General features: G+C 35.8%; 4 protein-coding genes across 9 annotated transcripts in view; 1 reads left to right on the forward strand and 3 right to left on the reverse strand.

Annotated features, from left to right (window-relative positions):
- The window catches only part of LOC108622779 (dynein regulatory complex subunit 2), a 4062-nt gene extending 2695 nt beyond the window's left edge, over window positions 1-1367 (reverse strand). Inside the window, exons 1-4 of the mRNA XM_018020859.2 lie at window positions 1056-1367; window positions 728-980; window positions 446-663; window positions 1-378 (exon numbers count right to left, since the gene is read on the reverse strand). The exon at window positions 1-378 is cut by the window's left edge and continues 7 nt beyond it. Of these exons, the coding sequence (XP_017876348.2) occupies window positions 1-378; window positions 446-663; window positions 728-980; window positions 1056-1289 (1083 nt within the window). The 5' untranslated portion in view covers window positions 1290-1367. The remainder of the gene's footprint in view (window positions 379-445; window positions 664-727; window positions 981-1055) is intronic.
- A 922-nt stretch (window positions 1368-2289) lies between these two features.
- Sod1 (superoxide dismutase 1) lies at window positions 2290-3618 on the reverse strand. The gene is made up of 5 exons (XM_018020880.2): window positions 3524-3618; window positions 3289-3448; window positions 3114-3207; window positions 2696-2883; window positions 2290-2600 (listed from the first exon to the last, which is right to left on the reverse strand). The coding sequence occupies exons 2-5, from the start codon at window positions 3346-3348 to the stop codon at window positions 2490-2492; spliced, it is 453 nt and encodes a 150-aa protein (XP_017876369.1). The 5' UTR covers window positions 3349-3448; window positions 3524-3618; the 3' UTR covers window positions 2290-2489.
- Window positions 3605-4952, forward strand: LOC108622795 (NADH dehydrogenase [ubiquinone] 1 alpha subcomplex subunit 7). 5 transcript variants are annotated; one of them, XM_026811730.1, is made up of 4 exons: window positions 3605-3696; window positions 3797-3982; window positions 4533-4705; window positions 4800-4952. In XM_026811730.1, exons 2-4 carry the CDS (start codon window positions 3917-3919, stop codon window positions 4861-4863), a joined length of 303 nt encoding a protein of 100 aa, XP_026667531.1. In that variant the 5' UTR covers window positions 3605-3696; window positions 3797-3916; the 3' UTR covers window positions 4864-4952. The 5 variants fall into 5 exon arrangements, with proteins under 5 accessions (XP_026667531.1, XP_017876371.1, XP_026667533.1 ...); XM_018020882.2 differs by having other exon boundaries at window positions 3618-3709; XM_026811732.1 differs by having other exon boundaries at window positions 3618-3709; window positions 4546-4705.
- Window positions 4953-4978: 26 nt separating this feature from the next.
- Pi4KIIIalpha (phosphatidylinositol 4-kinase III alpha) lies at window positions 4979-14289 on the reverse strand. 2 transcript variants are annotated; one of them, XM_018020878.2, is made up of 22 exons: window positions 14028-14289; window positions 13147-13540; window positions 12556-13070; window positions 12164-12479; window positions 11349-11573; window positions 11080-11266; window positions 10799-11009; window positions 10465-10719; window positions 10024-10376; window positions 9528-9948; window positions 9362-9469; window positions 9091-9297; window positions 8731-9007; window positions 8159-8651; window positions 7952-8087; window positions 7543-7872; window positions 7186-7473; window positions 6892-7119; window positions 6464-6810; window positions 6113-6392; window positions 5633-6039; window positions 4979-5561 (listed from the first exon to the last, which is right to left on the reverse strand). In XM_018020878.2, the coding sequence occupies exons 1-22, from the start codon at window positions 14205-14207 to the stop codon at window positions 5336-5338; spliced, it is 6384 nt and encodes a 2127-aa protein (XP_017876367.2). In that variant the 5' UTR covers window positions 14208-14289; the 3' UTR covers window positions 4979-5335. The 2 variants fall into 2 exon arrangements, with proteins under 2 accessions (XP_017876367.2, XP_026667529.1); XM_026811728.1 differs by lacking the exons at window positions 12164-12479; window positions 12556-13070; window positions 13147-13540; window positions 14028-14289 and adding an exon at window positions 11956-11986.
- Window positions 14290-14953: the final 664 nt, after the last annotated feature.

The following is a 14953-nucleotide window of genomic DNA, read 5'->3' on the forward strand; positions in this document are numbered from 1 at the left end:
ACTTGTAACAGTCAACTTTTTTAATTGCGATATGTCTATCATCTGGGTTGCAGTGAATTCGGATTTAATATTTCTTAACTTCTCTGTTAACTCTTTATCTTTCATTTGAAGTATCGTTATTCTCTCATTCCTTTTGTGCGATAATGTTTCAGTACTGAGTTTTAAATTTTCAATGACACTCTGTAACTGCGAATGTATTTTTGGATATTGTGATATAGAAGCCTGACAAGCATCATCCTGTTCTTTTAAATATTCATATTGCTTTTTTTTCTTGTCGACTATTCTTTGATATTCATTTATTACATTGCATAAACGGTCCCAAAATTTGTCAATGCTCAGAAAAGACTGTTGCTCAAGATCTGATGCAATGTTCTCCTCCTATTTATAAAATATATTTATAAAATACAATTCAATAACTTTTTAGAATACATATTAATATTTTTACCAAGTATAAGATGGTAAAGATGTTGACAGCATTTTGTGTTTTCCTTATAGTTTGCATTTGATCGAAAAGTGCATATTTCCTCTTTAAAGTATTAGTAAGCTTTTTATTACAATCATTCCCGTAATCCTTCAATCGATTTAATTCAATCAGAGCGTTTAGTTTAATATTACTGATTTTATACGTTTCATGTAAATCTTCCAATGTCTTTTTATATTTTCCTACAGAATATTTTCATTTAATTATAAAATAATATAATATCGTGTAGACAATTTTATAATATACCAATTATTTTATCAATCAATATAATATGACTCTCTTGAAGTCTTCTATGATCTGCATCGGCTATTCCTAATTCATTATACAGGCAAGAAATCGTTGAGTCTTTATTTTTAATTGCTCTGTCGAATGTTGCGCAAAGATATTTTACATCTTCGTAAAGTTCTTTGCATTTTATTTGTCGTAATACAAATCTCCATTTCTCATTAATCTTAGCAATGTTCAATTTTGAAAATACCTCCTCCCGTTTTAATTTAGTCTATAATAATTCAAATATTACGATAAGTTTACATCTACTTAAAATAACATACAAGATTATAACAATTAATACTACCTTAGTGAAAGTGGCAATCAATTGTTGTCGACGCCTTTTAGCTTCTAATTCGAATTCAAGGCGATGCTGCATATATCGCGCGCGTTCTTCCTCGTTCATACGAGCGAGTTTATTACCTTTATTTTTGCTTTTTTTCCCCATTTTGTATTGTTTCTCTTCATCTACGTAATTAATACCTTGTACTACAGTACGCTCATCGAGTATTACGATATTGGTGTGTTTGATCAATATCATAAGAAAATTAAGGATGTATTGGCTATACAGTCAATCCCAAAAGTTTATGCACTTTAGAAACGCATTTTTTAAAAAGAAATCAGACGTCGGAAGAATATTGCTAATAATAAACAACAACAAAAATTTTTCGATTTTTCCAAGATTTTTCCAAGGGGTACGCCTTCAATTTCTTCCAAATTTTCGTTTTTGGCCAAGAATTCCCAAACCGTTGGACATACGGAAAAATTGCATCAGACCTTTTTTGTAGAGGACAATGAGATCTACAATTTCTGTATAAAAGTTTTTCGCTAGCGTCAATAGTTTACGAGTAATTTGCGAAAAACTATTTTTTCGTTTTTCGTCAATAACTCGTTAACTGTCAATACTAACGAAAAACTTTTATACAGAAATTGTAGATCTCGTCGTCCTCTACAAGAAAGGTCCTATGCATTTTTTCCGTAGGTCCAACGGTTTGGAAGTTATTGAGGAAAAACGAAATTTTTTGTCAAAAGTTCGCTGATTCGACGGTGGAATGGTCGGATTTTGTCAACATCAATAAAATGCCAAATAATCATACGTAACTCGTTAAATATCGAAGTTAGAAGGAAAATAACTTTTATTTGAAGCATTTTTCGAAATTAAAAAAAAAAAAATTGTCGTCAGCGTCAATACTTAATTGGATATTTCCTTCTATACTTTTTAGCACGTAGCTATTTATTATTAGCATTATTCTTCCGACGTCTGATTTCTTTTTAATTATAGGAAATGCGTTTTTCTAAGGTACATAAACTTTTGGGAGTGAATGTATAGCCAATACATCCTTAAATACTAGACATGCAATTTTATATTGTATACTATTTCGCTGTTTCTATCTCTCTCCTTTCGTTATCTCCTTCTCTCAGTGACATCGAAACGAGCGTGATCAAATGTATGATAACTTGTCCATGACGTTATGTAACATTCTTCAGTAATCATGTATTATTTTTAGAAAGATTGTTGTAATATAATTGAAGAATTAGCATTATTTTACAAATGCATGAACGTATTTACTTTATTGAAGCATCAGAATTACCAGAGATTACATAGTGTAAAAGATTCTCATATTGCAAGAAATCAGGAATGATACTCGGACTCAGATTCAAACTGTAACAGTTGTAACATCGTATATTTTCTAATAATAATTTGTTCATTATTTTTAGTACTGTTTCAGAATATAGATGTTTAGGCTTTTGTAATTCCAACAACCCCGCAAGCAAGACGAGCACCTGCGTTCCCTGTGGTTTTTGACAACTCATGGCCTCCTTTGCCAAGGTCGTCCGGATCAGCGTGAACCTGTTACAAATATCGAATCAATTCCAATTTAATATCATATCCATTATGATTAATTATAAACAGTTCAGAAACAAATGTATTATGCAACATCTTACCACGAGAGTTCTGCCAATTATGCTGTTTGCTCCTTGAAGCTGAATCATCTTGTCAGTTATGGCAACATTAGCAACACCATCTGTATTTGCTTCAATGTTTCCTAAGTCACCAACGTGACGTACATCTGAGTCTGGACCACCATGATCCTTATTAAGTGGATTGAAATGTGGTCCAGCACTTGTGCAACCTATTGAATATATAAATCAATTGCAGTGCCTATCTATAATTATTACAATAATGATAATTCCCCAAAGATTTTAAAGCATTAACTTTAGCTAGAATGTGAAGATTACATATTATTGGAAACCTTTAAACTGTTAGCATCATGGTTCTATCAAGCACATCTATAAGTTGATTATACATCATTTTTATAAAGAGTTTAGTAAAAAATATAGATCTCTTGATAACAATACATACCATTAGTGTTATCACCGAATTCATGAATGTGAAAACCATGTAATCCCTTTTTTAAGCCGGACACTTGACCGCTGACCTTGACCGCAGATCCATCCTACTCGGCAATTACATTATGAAAGTTATAAATAATACAGAATAATAAAGTATCGTAAAAGAAATCAGTGATATTATTTACCTGTTCGAAGAATACAGTGCCTTTAGCATCACCTTGAAGAACGCACACGGCTTTAACCATTTTCGGAAAATTGGCGACCACACCGAACGACGATTACTTTGAAAATGTGGCTATCCGGCAACGACTATCCGTTTAGTTACAAGATATAATTGTCGTTTTGCTGAATCATGAATGCAAATACGTTGACGTATCGTGTATTAAGTATGTACTTCAATTGATAAAACGATGACCTTACCGTTCAGTCCAAGTAATGGCGTATCAGGCGAACGCGGCGAACGCGAGCTCTCAATCAATGACCGTCAACGAACGTAAATACACGGGACGAGCGGAAGAATCCTCCACGGTTACAGCAGTAGAAGAATATGAAATGATTTCTTACTTTAGATGACTTTAGATCTGGCGCTCGAGGTGGCGTGTTCACGTATTAAACAATTTTTACAAATATATACTGCGTTACGTTACGTATATGTGTTATTATAAATTACAATTGTTATATTTCTGTTTGAAGTTTCGCCAATTGCCCGCTGATAAAGATGGCCCGCAGCTAGTTTCAAGTCAAGCGTTTCGTGAATAGTGGTTTGTGTTGTTATTTCTTTATTAAATCGTACCACCAAATTTAATAATAAAAATGCCAGGTGTGGAACACCGTTCGGTAACACCGTTCATACAATGGATTCGACTAATAGGTCGAGGAGTGAGTAACATTAAAGTTGTTTATCATTTTAACCCAAATTTTGTATTGCACGATTTTTCTATAAATTACATAATTCTTTTTATTTTTGGGAAAAGATGGCCCGCAGCTAGTTTCAAGTCAAGCGTTTCGTGAATAGTGGTTTGTGTTGTTATTTCTTTATTAAATCGTACCACCAAATTTAATAATAAAAATGCCAGGTGTGGAACACCGTTCGGTAACACCGTTCATACAATGGATTCGACTAATAGGTCGAGGAGTGAGTAACATTAAAGTTGTTTATCATTTTAACCCAAATTTTGTATTGCACGATTTTTCTATAAATTACATAATTCTTTTTATTTTTGTTATTAATATGTATATTTAAAATGTCTTCCTAAGTCTAACTTTGTGTAAATATAAATTGGTTGGTACATTTACATTTTTGTGCATTTGTATAAGCATCTTTTATTTTCTGAGTTCTCAATATTTTTGTAAATGTCATAAATGTAGATCTTAATTACACAAAGATGAAAAATTATGTACAAAGTTACAAGAGATGTAAATATTCTAGAGGAAATTTATAGAATGTTTGAGGCATGCTGATGGTCTGGCTTCACGTACACAGCCTCCTCCCAATATACCTGGGGGACCATATCACAAAACTTCAAAGGTATATTACTATACACGCGATGCCAGACGTTTAGTTCAACCACCAGTTGAGATATATTCACAGGAACAAATAGGGTAAATATTCTTGCATATTCATTGTTTCTTTAGTTGCTTTTAATATAAAAAATATTTAATAGTATTTAACTCTCATATGAATATTATATTTTAGGAAAATTGATCCTGCTCAAATAAAACTGACAGCACCGCTTAAACCACGCTTACCTGATAATTAATTATAGTGGAATACTCATGATTAGTTGTACTCTGTGCATAGCATATGATGTATAATATTAAATAATAATCGTAAATCTAATAGCGTTAATGTGATATTTAAAAATGAATTAAAGATTCTTTAATCATTTCGTCTTTAATGTTTAACCAATAATAATACATAAATAATAGTTAAAGGAATGTTTTTCATATACAGATTTCCTCCTGCCTTAATACCAGGCATATAGAATAATTTCGTCCACTTTATAATACATTACCGTTACATAAATACAGAGCATAATTTATGCTTTCATAGAATTTATGAGTCTAAGAGTAACATTGACACTGAGGGGTTTGTACAGGCTGCAGATTTGATGCTGCTGCATCTAACAGTATAATACATAATATATTCGTTCAACAATCTTTGCATAAATAATAATCTTTGATCTTATATAAATTAACAATCGTGAACGGAAGTCATTTGGGAAGGATAATTTAATACGGTATTTGATTCTGATAATACTGTATCATGTCGTAAGTTCTCGTACGGAAATTGAGGTAGCTGTTACGTATTACATTGAGCATATAGGCCGCCGCTTCGCGATCAGTCGCCAACGGCACGAATCTTCCGCGCAGGAGCTTTATGGTTTGTCCACGGAAACACGGCAATCCAGTATCGAGCATTAAGGATACCAAAGAAATAATTACCTCTTGATAGGGTCTATGAAATAATACAATTTGATTTAAATTATAGCAAGAGACAATTTGTGAAAATATTTCAATTACATTTACCTCACGGCAAGGAAAGCCTGGACGCATAGCTCCATGAACCAGCGGAAAGGCGCGGCCTCCATTTTACCACCCATTACGAGCACCATTTCGTCAGTTAATTTTATGTCAGGCTCGAAGCCTAGATTACCACCAGGAGAACTTTCGAACATGAATCCAAAATCGATATGTATGATGTGACCTTCTGTGTCCAGCATGATGTTGCCATTATGCCGATCTTTTATTTGCAGGAGGTACGTAATGACGCTGTACGCAGCCATTGACCTTACGAAATTACGACGAGCGTTCTGAAAATCTTTCGATGTCTCATCCCCGTAACGCGTAATAAAATATTGATGCATGTCGATGTCTGTAGTGCGACCAAGTTGATCGCGTGACGTCGCGTTTGGAACGCATTCTATCACTCCACACTGAAACGAAGAACAATAAAATGAAAATAATCGTTACAACATTTATATAAATAAAATCATTAGAGTTACTTACTCCTGGCGCCGTAGCCACTACTCTGTACGGGAACAAGAACAAGTTCAACCCAACTTTTTGAAATATATTCTTGAAAATACTGATCACTTGTAGAGCTAGCATATCTTGTCTAACATCATCGCCCACTTTGAAAATAGCTGCTTGCCAAGTTTCCTTCTTCTCTGTTTCCCTTTTCACATCCGCTTTGCCATTAGCCGATACTGCTAATGCAATATTCTCTAATTCATTAATTCCGTATCTTTGTACTTTGAAACGCGCCAAGAATGGTGCTTTTGCGGCACTGTAAATGACGACAGTACGTTTAAATATTGATATAGTAAAAAGAAAGCGTTCATAGTAATATTAACTTACCTTTGCATAGGGGTACCACTTTGATAATCGATATCAATTACCATAGCTTCAGGATTAGATGGTAAATAGCAACCAGGTTGCACTTTGATTAGCGACAAGGCTTTTAGGCACGCTGCTTTGCGTTCAGGACCTTTAGGGTACGGCCTTATTTCGCCTGAAATATTCGTGATCTTTTCAAAGAAGTCGAATTCCCTTTCGTAGAATTGTTTCGCTTGGCCGGACAATGAGCCCAAAATATTTTTCACTAATGAATCTAGTATATCATAGAGAACTGGATCTCTTATTTGCTTATCTTCGTCCACAAACATATTCGTATGCATGTTCCAAATTAATTGATGCGCTACTACCTATAAATACACCATAGAAATGAACAATGAAAAAATTTCGAAATTAGGAACTATTTAAAAATAAATATTTGTAGTACTTACCTGAGAACGTTTACTGATCTTCTTTATAAACTCTATCACGTAACCCATTGTGTCATGCCGTACGGCTTGAACGAGTTGCGGTATGTAGAAAAGTACAGCTTCCGCTGGATAACTGCCTAACACTTCCACCGCATATTGCGCAGAAATCGGATGGTGCGGAAACTGTCGAGAGAAGTACGCAAGTGCCTGAATCGGCGTTACTCTTTCCCACGTTAACATGTACACTAGCTAGAAATTAAATCAATGGATCAGGATAACTTATAAATAATATCATTCGAGCGAATTCGATCTTACCTCAGGTACATCATTCAATAATGTATCTGTAGTAACCAGATATTGCAAGGCTTCCGGAATATGCATAACTGGTACAGGTTTCTGACGAACCAATCCACATATTTCTTTAATAATAACTTCGGAATTCTTTAATCGAACTGGCAAAAATATAGCGAGAATAGGACTGATTTCCCACGCTAGTCGAGTGTATTCGCGCCATCGGTCGTTCATTCCTTTTGCACGCCACTCCGCGATACTTGATTCTCCTGGAAGTGCAAGTTCTTGCCTTCCACTAGGATTTCTCCAGACCTGTAATTCAAATCACGTTGAATAATACGAAGTACGTTGAATTGGAAATAAAAAGGATATTTCACTCACCAATAACATTTCTATTTCAACTGCTAACAATTCGAGGATTAAATTTCTCTTCTTTATATAATCCTTCACGAAGATGTTAGCGTTCATTACGCGCTTGCTACGATTACTACGTTTACCCAATGTATTGCTACTGGTAGACATTGGTACCGTACTAATCCAAACGCTTGTAGGTGTTTTCGTAAATTCATTCGTTGTACCCAAAGTTGTACTCAAAGAATTGATCGTTTCACTGGGTCCGAAACCACTGGTTGAGTACGTTTGGGGCGTTAACATTTCAAATTCACTCTCGTTACCGCTCATTACTAAATATTTTTTGTCACTATGCATTACCTAAGATACAATAAAATAAAAGGTTACCAATTAAGCAAGCAAATGAAGAATTCTTTATGTAAAAGAATGTTTCACTCACTTGCCAGAAACGTATAAGCGTAACCAAATCCTCGTGCAATTGTTCTATCTCCTGCGTTGGTACTTGGCGATCGCGGCAGAAATAATCCAAACAATTACAATATATACGTTCTCGTAATACATTTTTACTCAATGTCCTGCAAATAGAATTTAGTTTTTGCCCATCTAATCATTTTAGGAATATCATTTGTCTTATCCAATAAGATACCTTGGTAATATGTCGCCTTGAAGAAGGAGTAACCCACAGGAAAGCAACTTAAAACGTACACCGACTGCAGCGATGTGTCGACTTAATCCAGGCTCTTCTCCGGACGCGCCAACAGTCATAGGAAGTGATCGATGTAACAGTATGGCGATCATATCAACCGTTTCTTGACAGCAATACTTCGCAGTTTCGATTAGTTCCACGATAAATGTCACCCAAATATCGTGAGGTTTCACCTGCGGTGGATTCGGACTTAACTTGCAGCCCTCGTATACTGCTAGCGGACTATTTTCCTCTTCGTCCGGTGCGAAGAGACCCATTCTCTTGTCAACGGTGTATTGCCACGCAACGAGCATCTCTTGCAAGAAACGTAATTTTAAATCCGGTCGCACGGTAAGTATCCATTGCCAACATTCGACTGCTGTAGTCATAGCCGTAGAAGTAAACAATTCGATCTGCGACGAGGCAACTGTATGCAACAAACGTCTATGTGTTCCTGAAAGTGTGAATTAAAAGATGTTACAAATTTAAGAAACAGCGTGCAAGTAATTCACAGAAAATAGTATTATGATTACCAGGCACGGAAATTAGTAACGCAGTAGCTCGCCAAAGAGCACTACGATGTTCGACATCATTTCGATCACGGCAGGTCATCCATACGGCGTCGATTAACAAATCGACAACCTTATTTCTAATCTCTTCATAGGACATCGCAGTTGTAGACGATTCGGTATGCGCCAGCGATAACATTCCCGCTATTTCTCCAGCATATCGCGATCGCGTTGACATCATCGATAGAAGCCACGAGCTAGCTCCCTTCGGACCACGAGGTCGTTTATCCAAGGAATTAGTCTATAATAAACATTTTCTGTGATAATACATTTATAAAAAAAATCGTCTGAAATACGTTTATATCGAAAGGCACACGTTCGTACATTTGGGAAAGTCGAACTCGGTACAGCAAGATCCACGAATTCAAGCACCGAATCCGTAGACAAACATAAGCCAGAGTGATGTTTGAATCCGGAAGATGGAATTTGATTTACATACTCTTGTAAATGTGATCTAGTGGCCTGCGGTGCCCATTTCATTGCTTCTTGCACTATACCTTTACATCTCGCAGTAAAATCCTTCACAATAATCTGTGAAACGATATGTAGTTTCAATACAATTTAATTCTATAAGATAATAATGTAGTGCACGTACCTCTCTTGCTTCCAACGTGTCCATAAGTTCAATACTGTATGGTGTACCAGGTATTCTTAAGATTGGTGTTTCTTCGTTTGGGTCAATTTGTAACGCGAATGACAAAATCTGTAATGGCGCAATTAAATGAATGATGCGTTAATGTGCACGAAAATAGAAATCGTACCTGTAATATGTCCAACATGCTCCAAAGTACTTTACAATTCCACAAGAGATGCGGAAACGCATCGACCAATGCACTGAGGTATTTATCCGCTATGCGCCTAATTTGTTTATGTACATGATTAAAATACACAAGGAGGAATTGAGCGTGATTCTCGAGTTCTTTCTCGCGCCTCTCGTCTTTCGGTTTACGTTGCATAACGTCCTTGAATTTTACAAAAGCGGAATCAGCGACGCAACATATGCATTGCCACATACCGCTTTTATCTTTCTGCAAATCTGTATCGCATAAATATTCCATTATCGGCTGCAAACTAGGTTGCGGATTGTTCGCCACTCTCAATGTTTCTAGCGAATACACCGATAATAAATACGTGCATTGTGCAAACTGTAGTTTTGTTACGTATTGCGATATGTCATTTGTCCTATGGGAACACAATTCTTCAATTACTACTTTCTTTTTAAACATATTTGTGAGAAAGATGGGAAAAGATATGTACCGTGTGCTTAATTTTAATATTTGACTTCTCAATTCTTGTAATTCGTTTAGGGAGACGCTGTCGTTACGTACAGCCGAAGTGTATTGCAACTCCCTCATTTCCAATCGTGCGCTAGTTTGCGAAATAAGATAAGGTGACTTCACTGCAATTTCCTTGACACCTTCGTACCATTCCGCGGGCCACAATCTTGACGCTTGATCGCCAGCGAAGCCCATTACGACGCAGTAAAGCCAGAAATCTTTGAAGAGCTTCAAAAGTCTCTTTTGCGGGTGTCTGATCGGAGGGAGTCGTCGCACTAGTATAGCAATTACAGGAATGAGCACGCCCAAATGTCCTGCACTGCTTGCTGCTTTCTAATATAGAGCGCAATAATTAAAACAAGTTTCTATAAGTATTGATGCAATTGTTAATGAATATCAATTCACTATCAATTCTAATTACCGTCATCGTAACATTAGTCGATACTTTATCACTGGCCCGTTTGCCTTCCAATCCAAGCTGAACAAAAAGTTCGAGCAAATGGAGTAACAAATCGTCCAGCTCCGTTTCACCCTGTAAATTTGCTGCTATATTCGCAAGAGCATTTGTAACCGCTTTAGCAACGTGACAATACTGTTTACGATCATCGTTCGAGGCATAAGTAGCGCTACTGGAGCCCAGTGACATAGAGAACATTTGCATTATACCTTCGTAAATCTGAAACCACAGTTCAGTCTCACACAAACAATTTTAAAGTAAAAATTAATTAGCTACTATAAATGAAATTAAACTGAACTTTTGGCTCGCATTTTGCAATGATCATACATCCTAACTGATCGACGATCAAGAAATCAAGATCGCTCGGAGTACGACAAAATAATTGTTGAAAGAATGGAAATATCGTTCGCATAGTTTTTGGAGTGTCTTTCAGCGCGACGGCGACGTGTCCCAGCATAATCACTATATTCTTCGAAATTAATTCACTATTCGATTTATCATCAGATTCACTGAAAGTATTCAAATAGATATATAAGTGAGAAATCGAACAGCAGTGCGCAAATTGATAAAAGACTGTACCCATCGCATATATCGGCGGCAAATAATCTATTCGACACGCTAGCAACTAATGCCGGTACACAATCTGGATTAACAGAATGCGCAGCTTCCAGAGCGATGCAAAGATTGCCGATAGCTGCGTCTCGTAATTTCTCAAAGGCTGTTAGCAGCGAGGAAGTAATTTGCTTCGGATCGTGTATATCCTTCCCTTAAAAGCAATCATTATCTTATTGATTTTTCGTGTAATATAACGTTATACATTAATCTGTTATTTAATAATTTTACGTTACCTCTTTCACTGTGTTGACGATATAACTTAAGAAGTATAGGCGATGGGACAACAAGAAAGTCCCGAAGATAATAAATAGATGTACTCGCTATGTTAGGAAACTTCTGTGCTAATTTCCCTAATCCTTCAAGGCATACCATCAGTAAAGGCATGTGCGCCAGCACCAGTTTTGGTCCATGATTGGAATTAATCTTTTCTACTAAACGACCGCATAAACTATCCGCACCTGAAAATAATGATATTTTGTTTCACAAAAGATATATGTGCATGACCATTAACAAATTGAAGAACTGTTGTTAATTCTAAGAATTCCTATCAGGAAATGAAAAACTTTATATAAAGATTAATTTCTCGGTGACTACATTTTAGAATGTATGGATGTACCGTGAAAATGGTTTTGAATAGTCTCGTCGTTCATTTTCATTAATACTTGAACAAATAGTTAGAGCGAGATAAAAAATGACATTCAGCAAAATAACAATTAAAAAAGTTAACAGGAATCCGCGTTAACGCACTGTAAAAGGTATATTCGTTAGTTAAAACTGTTGAAAGTTATTGAAAATATAGGACAGTTAATCGAAATGCAATATAAGCGATAATTCGAATACCCTCGCCGATCAGCATTGAACTGATATCTGCGAATAGCGCGGATAAATCATACTGGTCTCTCACTGGAAAAATAATGTAATAGATAATCCTATCAATATAAAAAACTTGGATTTAAAAAACTAATAATTATACTGGAACATAACAAAATTGAAAATAAATCTATATGGTTCGGGAACGTATACAAACGTCGATCAGAATTTTGCTTACCAGTTTCATCACCGATCGCCCAGACAAGGAGATCGACGCACGCAGAATTAGCCATTACGTTTACTTTAAATCTATTTACAGTACGAAAATTAGTATCCATATCTTCGCGCTCGCTCGCATCGTGTTGACGCGATTGCAGTTCCGTTTGCCCGGATAAGAAAAGGCCTTTAACGAATTCTTGCACGTCTTTCGTGAAAGGAGTAGGCAAATCTCGTTGATTTTGCAACAATTCTCGCAAAAGCGCAACCATTACTAGATTCATAGTTTCGTTAAATGTTCGGTACGGAAATATTTGCACCTGTCCAGAATTGTAAACCTGGATAATGGAGTTAGGTGATTAAATAAAAAATTAATTAGATAATAAAAGTCTGTTGTATAATAACGCAACTAACTTGTTGAGCTTCCTCGTCAAGAAACATTAAAATTTCTTTGGTAAGCAGCTTTTTTGCCAAGGCCAGTACACTTTGCAGATGTACCACGTTAAACTGCATGCCGGCCCTTCGCTCTGGACTTTCGTTGCATCTCATTTGAGGAAACTGATTGAAACTCGATCCGTATCTGCTAAAAAAATATGTAGCCGGATCGTAGGGCACCGATGAATATGATTGCAACGACGGTCGTTTTGCACAAGGATAGTCGTGATCTATGGTTAACAGGCTTGGAACATTGTCTATAGCTGGATGAGGATTCAAGTTACCACTTAAAGAACGAGGAATAATCGGTCGGTAGTTGGAAAAGCTATGATGTTTCTTATCCGTTGTTAAACGCATTTCTTTATTTGGTATCGAGAGTGGAGGCTCTGGTCTCGGAAAAATACGACATAAAAGTGGCGGGTCAGTATACGCGAATCGACCCATAGACCGAGCTAAACCGATTAACACTGGAACTATACATTTACATAACGACACTGAAATAAATATTTAATTAGCATTTTATGCACGATACTAAACAAAATTTAATCAATAAGCGAAAAAAATATTTACATTTCGCTTGCATCCCCCTGTTCCCATTTTGATCTTTGAATCCTCTTATGAGATTCGTTAGTACTGCTAATATTTCCACTTGGGTAGAAATAATTTCTTCGCGTACAGGTTCACACCTGGCCGCAACATCACTGAGCAATGTATTCAAGCAGAAACTAAACCGTTCAGCAACAGGAACACGTTCGCTAGGTGAACATCTGACTTCATCCAACCACACAGCTTTTGGAAGACCACGTAGCAATCGGAGAAGATAAGGTAATATCTTGTCCCGATGCTGCAGACCAGATCCCAGGAAGTATATTCCCAGTGCAATAGTTGCATCTTGACCTCTTTGGTCTAGCCTATATATACCCTGAGCAGATTCTTGTGGACATAATTTGAACAGCTGTGTGACCTATTTAAGACAAGTTACTACATGTTTTTATTTAAAAAAAAAACAATTCTTGGAAGATATACAAATTCTCATGAAAACTCCACAGGCATTTATTAATAAAATACATTTCATATTGTAAATGAATTAAAGAGTACATCCTATGACTTAACAATGATAAAATAATGAACAAAAAGATGTGGTAAATGTATAAAAACATATTTTTCAAATGTTTATTCATACAGTATCTGTACAAACAATTCTGAAATAGCGATTTATGCTCGAGACCCATGTCAAAATTGATTTGTTTCAAGGTGTTGTGATATTTAATTATTTATTACAAACATTTCATTAGAGCATGAATCGGCTAATAAATTGTCCTTCGAATTATATCATAAGGTGAGATATCAGGACATCAGCTGACACATCCTTAAAATTAACCTATTACTAAGTGTCAACTTTCCTGTGCGTACAATATTAATTGAAAATAGATGATTAAGAATTAACTCACCTTCTCCCATGGTGTAGGCTTGATTGCTGCTAGACACCTGGCCAAGTGTTGGACGGCTTTCGAGAAAAATAATTTCTCGTCTGCCACCATTTTGCCTACTTGCTTCCGTAAATATCGTCTGCTTGTCTGACAGACTGATTCGTCTTCCCGTGTTCGAATTGTCGATCTCTCGAACTCCATTTCGGTTTAAATGTTAAGTCGGCTTTGCAAAATACTCAGGAAATCAAATTCTAATGATTAAAACTTCGTTCGTAACATGCAATTGTGCATATAATATAACAAGAAACTAAAATAATTTCATTTGAAATAGAATAATATATAATTTGTTCGCATTTACATCTGAATTATACGAAATAATGGGTCTCAAATCAATAGTGATTTGAACTATCGATATATTTATTCGATTTCGTTCTCGATTAAAAATGGATGCCATGTCTCGAAGTTCACTTTGAATTTTGTATCGTTCGTAGTGAAGTGCTAGTGCGCGAATTAAATAAATTCTTTTATATATTAAAACTACAGTGTTTGTACATCAATATTTAATATCTGTGCATGGGGATCATTCAAGAGAAAATGCTGTGGAAGGTGTTTGGTAAGTGTATATATTAAACATTCGCTTTTATTTAAAAATTGTCCAAACAAAATTCAATATGGTTAGAAGCATAAAATCGGAGAAACAATCTCTTCGAGTATGTTTGTCTCTTACATTTCATTTCCATATTGTTGAAATAACGCGAAATTACGGCAACGGTGTGAACAAAAGGCTAAATAGTACAAACTTAAGATCAACCACTTCTATGTACACATATTTATGTTACAACTTTTAACCCACGATATGTAATACTCTAACTTTTTACAATGTAGAAGAAGAATCTTCTTTGACAAATTTATATTGTCAGCATTGTATCTCTGGGCGAACTTTGCCG

Source organism: Ceratina calcarata, unplaced genomic scaffold, assembly GCF_001652005.2.
Source record: "Ceratina calcarata isolate Rehan_Ccalc_2016 unplaced genomic scaffold, ASM165200v1 scaffold242, whole genome shotgun sequence".
NCBI lineage: Eukaryota > Metazoa > Arthropoda > Insecta > Hymenoptera > Apidae > Ceratina > Ceratina calcarata.